The sequence below is a fragment of the Bombyx mandarina genome, chromosome 10 (genome assembly GCF_030267445.1).
Source record: "Bombyx mandarina strain Sakado chromosome 10, ASM3026744v2".
Lineage (NCBI taxonomy): Eukaryota > Metazoa > Arthropoda > Insecta > Lepidoptera > Bombycidae > Bombyx > Bombyx mandarina.
The window spans coordinates 5,026,104-5,039,331 of NC_143217.1; the positions used below are offsets into that span (position 1 = coordinate 5,026,104).

Genomic DNA, 13,228 nt, shown 5'->3' on the forward strand with positions numbered 1-13,228 from the left:
ATTTTTACTGATAAGATTCTGGTGTGATTTGTTTTCTGCGAAAGGCGCGAAGTAAATTCAAAGTATTGTTTGCATCAAATTTTTTTGGTTTTTTTTTTTTTTTTTTTATTGCTTAGATGGGTGGACGAGCTCACAGCCCACCTGATATTAAGTGGTTACTGGAGCCTATAGACATCTACAACGTAAATGCGCCACCCACCTTGAGATATAAGTTGTAAGGTCTCAGTATAGTTACAACGGCTACCCCACCCTTCGAACCGAAACGTATTACTGCTTCACGGCAGAAATAGGCAGGGCGGTGGTACCTACCCGCGCGGACTCACAACAGGTCCTACCACCAGTAATTACGCAAATTATAATTTTGCGGGTTTCACTTTTATTACACGATGTTATTCCTTCACCGTGGAAGTCAATCGTGAACATTTGTTGAGTACGTATTTCATTAGAAAAATTGGTACCCGCCTGCGGGATTCGAACACCGGTGCATCGCTTCAACACGAATGCACCGAATGTCTTATCTTTTAGGCCACGACGACTTCTATTAGGCCACGACGACTTCTATTAGGCCACGACGACTTCTTTTGTTGTTTCGACGACGATTGTTTTTTTTTTAATGCGCAGGTACGTGGGTGAGTTCCCACAGAGATCGCTACCCCGTCCGGGTGTAGGTTTAATAACCTTAACTTAACAGAGAATAGGTAGGAAAAAATAAAAAATCGCCAACCAAACTGAGAAATGAGGTAGAAATCTCAGTTGAATTGTACAAACAGTTGTTCTGCCCTTCAAAAAGAAGCTGCTTCACAGCAGAAATAAGTAAGTACTTGCCCGTGCGGGGTTAACGTATTTAGATGTAATATTTAGAACTAGTAGTTTAGTAATATTTTTGAAGTTGTCGTGGCCTAAAGGATAAGACGTCCGGCGCATTTTTTCTAATGAAATACGTACTTAGCAAATATTCACGATTGACTTCCACTGTGAAGGAATAGCATCTTGTAATAAAAATCAAACCCGCAAAATTATAACGTGCGTAATTACTAGTGGTAGGACCTCTTGTGAGTCCGCACGGGTAAGTACCGCCATCCTGCCTATTTCTCCCGTGGAGCAATTATGCGTTTCGGTTTGAAGCGTGGGGCAGCCGTTGTAACTATGCTGAGACCTTAGAACTTATATCTCAACGTGGGTGGCGCATTTTCGTTGTAGATGTATATGGGCTCCGATAACCACTTAACACCAGGTGGGTTATGAGCTCGTCCATCCGTATAATTATGCAATAAATAAATAAAAAACTAAGTTTACTACACTTATTATTGATACGTAGGCATAAAGACATTTTCTTTGAAAAATTGTACTCGCAGGATTTGGTAGCCCATCTTTGTTGTGCCGGGAACATGAAATTGACGTTAAATTTAAAGTAACAGGTTAATATTAAAAACTACGTATCGTCTCCGATTTATGACAGGAGTAAATAAGGCTCTTAATTGTGTTAACGGAAAGTTAAGCCGTTTCGATAAAATAATAATCTACACTTACAATTTTATTTATTTGTAAACAATATATTTGTAGAAAGTCAAACTTTCATAGAATTGAATAATTTTTGTGATAAGGTTTATGTTATCTAAGCCTTGGATACTGTAGTTTGTTGTTGAGCTCAATGCGATTATCACGATTTTATAATAGACATATAAAATGTATGTTTGTCGTGTTATTAAACATTTCTCATTTGTAATATGTATTAGTTTCATAACATGACACTCACACCCGGCTGAGCTCTAGATTCAGGGTCACCAGTTATCCTTCCTTCTTAAAAATAATAATTTGAGAATTGGTAATCGTATATTACTTGAATGGGAATTTTATCAGAGTAAAACTTTTTTTTTATTGCTTAGATGGGTGGACGAGCTCACAGCCCACCTGGTGTTAAGTGGTTACTGGAGCCCATAGACATCTACAACGTAAATGCGCCACCCTCCTTGAGATATAAGTTCTAAGATCTTAGTATAGTTACCACGGCTGCCCCACCCTTCAAACCCAAACGCATTACTGCTTCACGGCAGAAATAGGCGGGGTGGTGGTACCTACCCGTGCGGACACACAAGAGATCCTACCACCAGTAAAAACTACTGTGTGATGAATATTTCTAGAGTAGGTGTCTTCTTAAAGTCTAGTAAGCACGAAGATGTTAATCGTTAGAAAGTACTTAGTTCGTATTTACGCAAATCTTTACTGTTGAATATAAAAATACAGTAAAAAAAAATTCAGGACTATAATTTTATATGGATAACGTGATGCAAGTCTGTGCGCCATACTAATGTAAACATATTTAAAATCAAACATTACGTAAAAGTTCTTTGAATGTCTGTTCTCTGTATTCTCGTGAATGTAAATAAGATATCCTATGGGTTCTCAGTACTAGTTCTCGAAACATCAATGATACGCAAAATAAACGAGTAAATACGAAATAAGTCGCACAGGGCATAATGTTTTCGAGTCAGCCTGGCACCTACGGGCGGTCCCGTATAGCCGTGACGTGACAAATCGAACGATAACTGATAAAACATTTAAAAAGCCGATAAATTTTGTCTGGGCATCAAATGATACGAAGAGTTTATACGAGACGCATCTAAAGCGAATACAATAATGAAACTATTAATAATGTTCACGATAGTATTGACATGTATCGTTGTACGCGGGAAACATATTCATCCGAGAAGCATCGTGCATTCCACGGGACTTGATGAGTTTGATTCTCCGATCGTTGAAGTAGACGAGATACCTATTGTAAGTTTACTGTTGTTCGTTTTTATTTACTACATATTAAAACATTTTAAACTTTCAATAGGATTCTGAATTGAAATCATATTTCTGTTAGTAAAGATGTATTGCTTTGTTTACACGTTAACATATTTAAAAACGCTAATATCGAAATCATGGGAGTAGCACAAATTATGGATGTTGATTTTTTTGAGCTTTTATCGAATTAAAAGTACTCATACGTAGATACTTATTATTACAAACCAATTGGGACTTAGACGCGCATGTTTAAGATGCTTAAAGAAAAAATAAACACGTTTTAAAAAAAATATCTTTACAGGAAATCCTGAGAAACATCAAGCCAACAAGATTCGTTCCGATTAACTTTCCACCATGCGAAGAGGGCCTTGAAAGAGACGTGACCGGAACATGCAGGGAAGTGTGGTACTGAGCATTTAAAATTTAAACAATCTAAAAAATAAAATAAAAAATCTACCAGCCTCTTTTAAATCATAAAAATAGTACATCATTATCGGATTAGTTATCTAACAGTATATCAGCTGAATATACAGCATATTTATCATTATCAATACATGAACATGCGTCTTATACGAGTAAATAAAAAAGCAGTAAGTTGTTGTAAACACGCTGTATGTTCAAATCGAAACAGAATGATTTATCTAATGGGGCCCATGTCCAGCATTGAACGTCTGTAGGCTGAAAGATATAGATAAGATTTACCTAAATTCTATTTAGTTTATCCATTAGTTATGTAATATAAACTTTTTGTGTGATATTAGTTATAAGTATGATTTAATGTTTTGAATTAAGAATGACAATTTATAATTGGTAAACAATGAAATACCTAATCGATGTTTAACAGTGTTTTTAAATATTTAAGTAAATCGACAGTTAATCAATTTAAGTGTTGTTTTTTTAATGATACCATATTGGTCGTTTAAGTCGATATTGAGAAATGAAAGACTTTAGCGCGTACGTGATTTCTGAGAATTGTTAATAATAAAATGTAAGTATAATTAGAATTGCAATAATGTTAGCATTTGAATCCTTCCTGCTTCAAGTTTATTTCCATTTAATAATAACTGTATTTTCGCTGAGATACTTAATATACTTTGTTGTCGTATATAGTTTGTCATAATATTTGTATCGGTAAGCTTAAGGTAGCTTTTGGTAGGCAGCGGCTTCGCTCTGCCCCTGGCATTGCTGAAGTCCATGGGCGACGGTAACCACTCACCATCAGGTGGGCCGTACGCTCGTCTGCCTACAAGGACAATAAAAAAAAAAGAATATTACGTCCAGAGGATTACGTCCAGAGGATAAAAGGAAAAAAATACTTTAAATAAAATTACTTTGAATTGACAAATTAAATGTCATGATAATAAAGGCGAAATCTCATTTTGTTTTTTATTGTTACCACAATCTTTACGACGATTTCATAGTACATCAATACAAGGAAAATGAAATGTCAATTTGATTTCATATCGTTTTATTAACAGATAATAAATATAAAATGTTTTTTTAAAAATAAGATGCCTAATTACAACAAATTTATCTGAATGTCAAAACTAACTAAAGCATTCAATTTAATTATAAATTTTACATGAAATATTAGTTTTTTGAAACTAATGAAGCACTTGGATTTTGAAAATTCATAATCTAAAATTCACAAATGAAATTAACGAAAAAAAAAACATTAAAGATTTCCACATACAACATTATATCAAACAAAATTGTATCAACATTTAAAAACAAATAAAAATGCATTCATCCTAAATCTTTTCAACATAATTATTTACATTGCAATTAGAAACCAAAAATTGATTTATAAATGCTGTTAATGAAATGAGAATTTTAAAATTTGATTTGAAAGCGGCAGATTAGGATCAAATTTTAAGTAATTTTTTTTTTTAAGTTCTGCTTTCCGTGCTATTTGGTAGTATCGTGTTTATTTGCCTGTAAAGGCAGTGTATTCACATAAGCGAAGCAGGTGGCAATGTAACTGCCCCGTGACCGGACAGAGGCGAGGGTAGAGCTGCTACCCCACGGATCCAAGCGCCACGTTCGCAGCAATAAGATTCTACATTATTCAGTGCTCGCATGTATATTGTAGTGACGCCTCCTGTTAATAATAAAAATACAACCTTAACGAGTCCTCGAAATAGAGCGTCCTCGACTACTGAGCCGAAGGCCGTGGGTTCGATTTCCAGATCGGGCAAACATCCGTGTGATAAACATGGTTTGTATCCTTGTATGTTTAATTTGTATTAAACAAAGAGTATATTGTATATGTGTGTGTGTGTGTCTCAAATACTTGGTAGTGTGTGTAATGTTTTATTATTATTGACTAGCTGACCCGGCAGACTTCGTAGTGCCTCAATCGACAAATAAAAGACTTAAACTTTTGTCTATACTAATATTATAAAGAGAAAAGATTTGTTTGTTTGTTTGTTTCGAATAGGCTCCGAAACTACTGGACCGATTTGAAAAATTCTTTTTCCATTAGAAGCCGACATTATCCCTGATGAACATAGGCAACTTTTTTAAAAAAAAATAATTATTTTATTTTTTTGGTTTCATGTGTGTTTTAATGTTTCCGAAGCGAAGCGAGGGCGGGTCGCTAGTATAAAATAAACCTAAAACAAACAAAAGGAATCCGTCCGACGGGGGACATATCACAGGAAAAACAAAATTGTTATTTCTATTTAATTCCCAGCATTTTCGTATTTATCTATATTTTAAACCTTCTCAGGACTTCCACAAATAATTCAAGACCAAAATTAGCCAAATCGGTCCAGCCGTTCTCGAGTTTTAGCGAGACTAACGAACAGCAATTCATTTTTATATATATAGATAGATTTAATGTATTATAAATGCCTAATTTAAAAAAAAATATTAGCATTCTGTACTCCTTCTCTATATTCTCTATAAGTGTGGGAAATTTCATAGTCCTTTCGATTTCCAGATCGGGCAAACATCCTTATGATGAACAGGTTTGTATCCTTGTATCGATGTTTAATAGCTATATTTATAGCAAGCAAGTATCAAGTGTCAAGTAAATATGTATATCAGTCTCTGCTTCGTATACCTACTACAGGTAATCCTAATTTAGGGTCTGATGATCGTGTGTGAGTTGTCCTTCCGGTTATACGATTCAATAGTTCCGCGGAGTCAGACTATCATCTTTACCAACTCACCACCAGTAGTGGAACTCTATTTTATTTATTTATTTATAACTTCTAATCCTGGAAAGTATAAAGGCGGACTTAATGCCATAGGCATTCTCTAACAGTCTACCTTTGGGGAGTGCAGAGATGAAGCTTGGTAGGTGTAGTGTGAAGGTGATATTACTTAAACATATGTGTATATATAACATACATAATATTTATAGATACAAATACTCGTACTTAAATAAATACATATACATAAATATATAGATATACATAAATATATACACATCATAAACATATACATATAAAACATATATAAACAAATATTATCAATTAGATGAGTCTGCTAACTCTCTGAGAAACAGCTCTCGAACCTTCGTCTTAAACGCTTCACGTGTAGTGGCTGACCTTATTTTGAGTGGGAGCGCATTCCATAGAAGAAAAGACTGAATAGTGAATGAAGAATGTAAAAAGTCAGAACTTCTTCTTCTTCGTCTTTTTTACGTGGAAACACTCCATTAATTGTATCGCTTTACTAACTATTATGTTAACGCGTTCAAACTCGAGCATTGGCTCCCTTTCTTATTTCTATCTTCAGTTGTTCTTCAAACATTACATTAAACAAACATTCAAGCATTACATAGCGTTTCAGCTAAGCCCTTTGCATCAACAATGTTTACCACAACGTGATTAGGTATACCTAGCTTAGATTTCACAAAAATAGGCAATTTATTACAGGTTATTGCTGTAATGACTGGTCGTAACCTTTTGATTTTTTAATTCCTTATATTCTTTTAAAATTGGTGGTTTAGCTTTTGACCCATCAGGTGTTAGTGGTTAATCAATGACGTAAATGCCACCTACCCACCGTGAGACGTGAGTTTTATGCTACAGTTTTATAGTACAATGGCTGTCCTCTCTTCCTAATCGAATCACTGGTGGTAGGACCGCACGGGTAGGTACCACCGCCCCGCCTATTTCTGCCGCGAAGCAGTAATGCGTTTCGGTGTTGAAGGGTGGGGCAGTCGTTTTAACTATACTGAGACCTTAGAACTTATATCTCAAGGTAAGTGGCGCACTTACGTTGTAGATGTCTATGGGCTCCAGTAACCACTTAATATGAGGTGGGCTGTGAGCTCGTCCAGCCTTCTAAGCAATAAAAAAAAAACACATTACTGTTTTACGGTAGAAATAGGCAGGGAGGTGGCACCTTCTCGTCTGGTCTCACAAGACTCTCCACGATCAGATGCGATCCTAGGCAACACACATCGAAGTATTATTACTAACATTCTAAGACAAAGTTTGGTTCCTAAAGTTTTATTTTAAATTCTATCTATCATCAGATAAAAGGTATTTGATTAAATTTCATTTTTTTTTCAGTTTCAGAGAGATTAAAAAATATAATAAATATTGTATTAAAACAGATAACCATCAATTAAGATTAAGTTTTCGTTTCCTTTGTAAGGTACTTTCATTATTATAAATATAATTGTACCTAGCATTGATTACTAGGAATTTTACAATTACTATAAGGTACGTATCTACGATCACTTCTTATCACTGCAAATTTATTCCCTTAATTCACTTGCAGTTGCAGTTTTACCAGCCCCCCCCTCCTCTAATCACGTCATACCGCACTTTCTCCTGTCCCATTTCCTAAATTTTTCTTAATATTACTAGCCCACATGGATGTACATTCTATTTATTTTTAGCATGAAATCATACGTTCCGATCTGGGGCAGCCGTATCACCATACCCATAAGACTTGGACCGGTAGCTCATTTATTGCATTAAAAAGAAATCAGCTTCAGAAATTTCAGAAACTACGAGAACAATCTGTTATGGTTATCTAAAACACAGATAAAACTCATCCGTTTTCGGAAGAAAAAGTAAAGCTTTAGCCATCATGGATACCAAACATGTAATATAAGTGAAATGCCTGTGAAATGGACATGAGACCCTCTGATTAGTTTGATAAATTTAGTAGAAAAGGAAAAGTGCGATCTACCAGCATAAACAGTTTTAGATAAAATAATTTCAATGTTTATCTAATACTCAGTTGTATAGTATCAAATCAATCACAAAGTATTAAGATTGTATCATTGCTTTATCATCGTTGTCAAAATAATTTAAGGACTGTCGCTAATAAAATTTCATTTTTCATGTTAAATTTTTCTCAGCATTACAAGCACGAAATCAGGGTCGCCATTGTATTTTTATTTTTTGGTGAGAATTATTTTTGCACGCATTTAAGTTCTTTCGTCTTTAACTTGTTTTTCTCATATATGCGCAGATCGGCAGACGAATTCCTAGGTCCACTGGCATATGAGCATATTGGCATATTTGCGGTAGGCAGCGGCTTGGCTCTGCCTCTAGCATTGCTGAAGTCCATAAGCGACGGTAACCACTCACCATCAGGTGGGCCGTATGCTCCTCTGCCTACAAGGGCAATAAAAAAAATAATGAGACATGGTCCAAGTTTCAAATGCATAGAATCTTTAAGCCAATGAATGAACGCAAATATCGCACCCCTAATCTTTATGTAGGTATGCCAAGACCAGAATTCCAAGACAACTACTCTATGGCAAACCAGAGGGCCTCAAAAGTCGTGACAGACCCAAACTCCGATGGTTGGATGGCGTGGAGCGCGACCTCAAAGTTATCAGTGTCAGGAACTGGAAGGAAGCCCTGAACAGAGCAGTCTGGAGAGACATACTGGACCAGGCTAAGATCCACCCTGGGCTGTAAGGCCTAAGATGATGATGAATCTTTATATATAGTTTTGCTAACATGGCATATTTTACATTATCGTTGGACCAAAATATTCCATAACCCACACGTAATGCTTAAATTGTAAAAGTTCCATTTTCGCGTTCGTAATGCGCATTCCATTACGTGCCAAACGGTTGGTCATCGATTCCAGTGAAATTGTTTAGTTCGCAGTTATCGAGTCGTTCGAGGCACGTACGGAAGCTGATGCAATCATCAAGTAATTTCATGCATGTGTGATTTTTTTATGTATAATATACACATTTACGAGTAGTAGGTAAAAAATATTGAGACGTGAAAGGTTACGTTTGCTTTAGCAAAATTTTTGCTACAGGAGAGCCATTTAAAATTTGGAAATAATAGCACAACAAAAAAAACTTCTTCAGCTAAATATTTGAACGAGGTAAACTTAATTGAAGTTCAGTTAAAATACTTCGGATAGATGATACTTATCACAACATAGTATAAAACATAGTCGCTTTCTCTGTCCCTATATCTGTCTGTCCCTATGTATGCTTAAATCTTTAAAACTACGCAACGGATTTTGATGCGGTTTTTTTTAATAGATAGAGTGATTGAAGAGGAAGGTTTATATGTATCATGAAATCCAATAAATAGTGGAGAAATCAATAATAAATTACAGTTTCCGAAGCGAAGCGAGGGCGGGTCGCTAGTACAAAATAAAACGGATCTCTAATTAGAAAGATAAATGTTGCGGATTAAGCAAAATGTCGCTTAAACCAAACAGCCTTTCACCCTTCGATATGTACTTATCTCGTGTATAAATATATTAAAAAAAATTAGATAAAATAGTAAATAATTCTTAGATTAGTATTTTGTTTTTTTCAGGCCTGGTGCCGAACCTAAACTCCGACGAGGTCGCCGCGCCTACGGGACGATAAGTAAGACATCGCGCGATGCAGCCACAACTTTTCTCACCTATGATTATAAGCTGAGTACCGAGGTAGGCGAGTGCGTGTCCGTGACGCGGCATCGACATTTCCGTCTCCAGTTTCCAGGCTCGCTCCTTCCAATCCCAAACATCAATGGCTCCAACGCTACTCGGTGTTTTTTCCTACACGTCATAAATTAAACATTTAAATTTAAAATTTTTTTTTTAATGCTTCGATGTGTGGACGAGCTCACAGCCCACCTGGAGTGAATTGGTTACTGGAGCCCATAGGCATCTACAACGTAAATGCGCCACCCACCTTGAGATATAAGTTCTAAGGTCTCAGTATAGTTAAACGGCTGCCACACACTTCAAACCGAAACGCATTACTGCTTCACGACAGAAATAGGCGGGGTGGTGGTACCTACTCGTGCGGACTCACAGATCCTACAACCAGTAATTACGCAAATTATAATTTTTCGGGTTCGTATTTTATTACACGATATTATTCTTTCACCGTGGAAGTAGCTCGTCAATATTTGTTAATTACGTATTTCATTAGGAAAATTGGTACCCGTCTGCGGGATTCGAATACCGGTGCATCGCTAGATACGAATGCACCGGACGTCTTATCCTTTAGGCCACGACGACGAGACTCCTATCAAGAGTTGTTTGCCCGAGTCCGGTGATAGTTTAAAGTATGCTTTTCTGACCAAGACATGCTTCCTTGCTTCCCTGAGTAGGAACGGAGACCCAACATTTAGTACTCCTGGTCAGAAGGGGTGTCATTGTGCCCTTAGACGTAAATTTCCCTTAACATAACCCTTTGGTGAACCTTTTTAATTAACGGGTTCGATTTCATAACATGGTATAATAATTGGAAAATAAAATAAAATGTCAAAAATATGTCATTATCTTATAAAACTAAGTAAATAGCTATCGAGTCTAGCTATAACGTTATATAATACAATCAGCGCTTTAAAGAACAAAAAATTGATATATAGGCGGTTTTATAGCTAAAAGCTATTTTTTTTATCGCCCTTGCACACAGAGGAGCATACGGCCCAAATGATGGTGAGCGGTTACCGTCGCCCATGGACTTCAGCAATGCCAGGGCCAGAGCCAAGCCGCTGCCTACATAAGCTAATTAAGAAATGTGTTGAAAAGTGTCGTATTTAAATTACGTACGTTTTAAAATTGCTAAATAAATGCATAATTATTTAACTATTATCATCTACTCGTATAATAAATCGTAATTATTAAACTATTATCATAATGTGTATTTTATAGTTAATTAACCTTTTCGGATATTTTCCCTGCTCCGCCGACAATGTACAGTTTGTCATTCATTGAAAACAAAGTTGTAAAACATCGAGGAAAACGGAGATTGTGTATTTCTGTCCACCTGAGAAAAGAGCGAAACATTTTTTGTTTGTTTGTAGCCCTGTGTGCTTAGCGCGAGTTTCTTAACGTTCTCGATAGCGTAAAAGTTAACCCAATTTTGTATGCAGTTGGAACAGCGCCCCTAGCGGCAAACGTACGGAAACGATCCCACTCCATACACAAATATGAGCTAACTTTTACGCTATCGAGAACGTTAGAAAACTCGCACTAAGCACACAGATATGCAGACGAACATAGCGTCCACCGGATGGTGAGTGGTTACTGTAGCTCATGGACATCACCAATGCCAAGGGCACAGGCAAATCGTAGCCTACTGAAAATTAAAATACAAACAAATATTCAAATGGACTCATATCGTCTTTAATGTTATCTTGAGTACACGAGGGCACGGTGTGTTCCCCCGTAAGCTGGTACCACCATCCTGTATATTTCTATCGCGAATCAACATTTGTATTTCACTTCAAAGCTTATGATACCAATGAAATTGAGACTGAATACCGATTTCGTGGTGTCTACGACATTTGGTAACAAATAGACAAAAATATGGGGCGTGTCTGCTTCGACGCGCCTCTGGAGTTCAGTGTTAAAGAGCCGTCGATTTCACTGTCCATCAAATTGTAGCGGAGGAATTAAAATCATTGTATTTAATCCATTTCAAACCCAACATTTTAAAAAAAAATATTTATTCCTTAATTGCATGGACGAGCTCACGGCCCACCTGGTGTTAAGACATAGACATCTACAATATAAATGCCGCTACCCACCTTGAAATATGAGTTCTAAGGTCTCATTATAGGTACAACGACTGCCCCACCCTTCAAACCGAAACGCATTACTGCTTCACGGCAGAAATAGGCGGGGCGGTGGTACCTACCCGCGCAGACTCACAAGAGGTCCTACCACGAGTTTCTCTAATTCTACTAAAATCTCTCGACAGTAGCATTATCTCGACTTACTTACTCATTGGTTCTTGAATTGTAGCACTCCACGATTTTACTGACAGGCCTCTTCTTGTCGCCCGTCATGCCGCCGGCGACCCAAATGTAGTCCCTGTACTTCAAGCAGCCCATCGCCATGCGAGCGACGTTCATTGGCCTTACTTCGCTCCACGAGCCGGACTTTGGATCGAATTTCTCAACTGAACGTAGTACCCTGAATGTTTACAATTTGTATGTCGTAACACTCTTGTCAGAGCGGTCATCGTCGTCATCCAGTATCCTTGGTGTGGGCAGATTTTATGCGCCTCACGAGCAATCGCCACTCCTCGCGGTTTGTAGTGAGTCTGGTACACTCATGCCAATAGCTGCCAACCGCCGACTTGATCTGGTCGGTCCATCACATGGGCAACCGTTCACGCGGTCTGGTGCCTTCTACTTTGCCCTGAACGACAAGGCACTCTATGGAGTCATTTCCTCGGCGGGAGACATGTCCAAAAAATGATAGTATGCGCCCATGCAATACAATATCGAATATAAAACTATTACATTAATGTAAATTAACCCACTACCCATAGACACAGCCTACTGAGTTTCTCGCCGGAATCTTCTCAGTGGGTCGCGTTTTCGATCCAGTGGTAGATTCTGCGAAGCACTGCTCTTGCTACCCACGGAGAGGATCCATTGAAAAACTCAATCGGTAAAATCTACCATTTTGTTATTCTATTCTATCAGCCCACAGACGTCCACTGCTGGACATAGGCCTCACCCAAGTCTCACCACAAACATCGGTCCTATGCTGCTTGCACCTAGCGGATCCTCACGAACCTCAATAGGTAGTTGGTCCACCTGGGAGGCCTACCATCTATCTAGTAAATAAATTACCATAGTAAATAGTATTTCATATAGAATTACGCTACTAATAGTTTTTGCACCGTACCAACGTTTCGATCCTGAAAGAGCTCAACATCAAGAAGATACTGTCGTCAACAGTCCAGATACGAATTCTCAAGTTCTTCGGGCACATCGCTCGTAATGAAGACTCCATTGAGCGGTTGGTGGTACAAGAGAAAGTCGAGGACAAAAATTCTCGCGGACGATCTCCAATGCGATGGACCGACCTCTTAAAATTTGTGACTCACTCCAACATAAATGATTGCTCTCACTCTGCGAAACATCGTGTCACATGGCGTCGCACCGCAAGAGCATGCATCGTTATCGCAGGTTTCGACTGATGCACGACCACGACCACTCTGTCAAGAGTGTACGTACGACTAGGAAAAATAACT

At 37.6% G+C, this 13,228-nt stretch overlaps 1 protein-coding gene and 1 long non-coding RNA gene across 2 annotated transcripts in view; one reads left to right on the plus strand and one right to left on the minus strand.

Moving 5' to 3' along the window:
- Nucleotides 1–2,558: 2,558 nt before the first annotated feature.
- Nucleotides 2,559–4,167, plus strand: LOC149502172 (uncharacterized). The gene is made up of 2 exons (XR_016323648.1): nucleotides 2,559–2,778; nucleotides 3,092–4,167. It is a non-coding gene; the product is annotated as an uncharacterized LOC149502172 (long non-coding RNA).
- A 98-nt stretch (nucleotides 4,168–4,265) lies between these two features.
- The window catches only part of LOC149502173 (uncharacterized), a 28,125-nt gene continuing 19,162 nt past the window's right edge, over nucleotides 4,266–13,228 (minus strand). Inside the window, exons 24-27 of the mRNA XM_089730487.1 lie at nucleotides 11,965–12,156; nucleotides 10,900–11,005; nucleotides 9,648–9,783; nucleotides 4,266–4,891 (exon numbers count right to left, since the gene is read on the minus strand). Of these exons, the coding sequence (XP_089586613.1) occupies nucleotides 4,743–4,891; nucleotides 9,648–9,783; nucleotides 10,900–11,005; nucleotides 11,965–12,156 (583 nt within the window). The 3' untranslated portion in view covers nucleotides 4,266–4,742. The remainder of the gene's footprint in view (nucleotides 4,892–9,647; nucleotides 9,784–10,899; nucleotides 11,006–11,964; nucleotides 12,157–13,228) is intronic.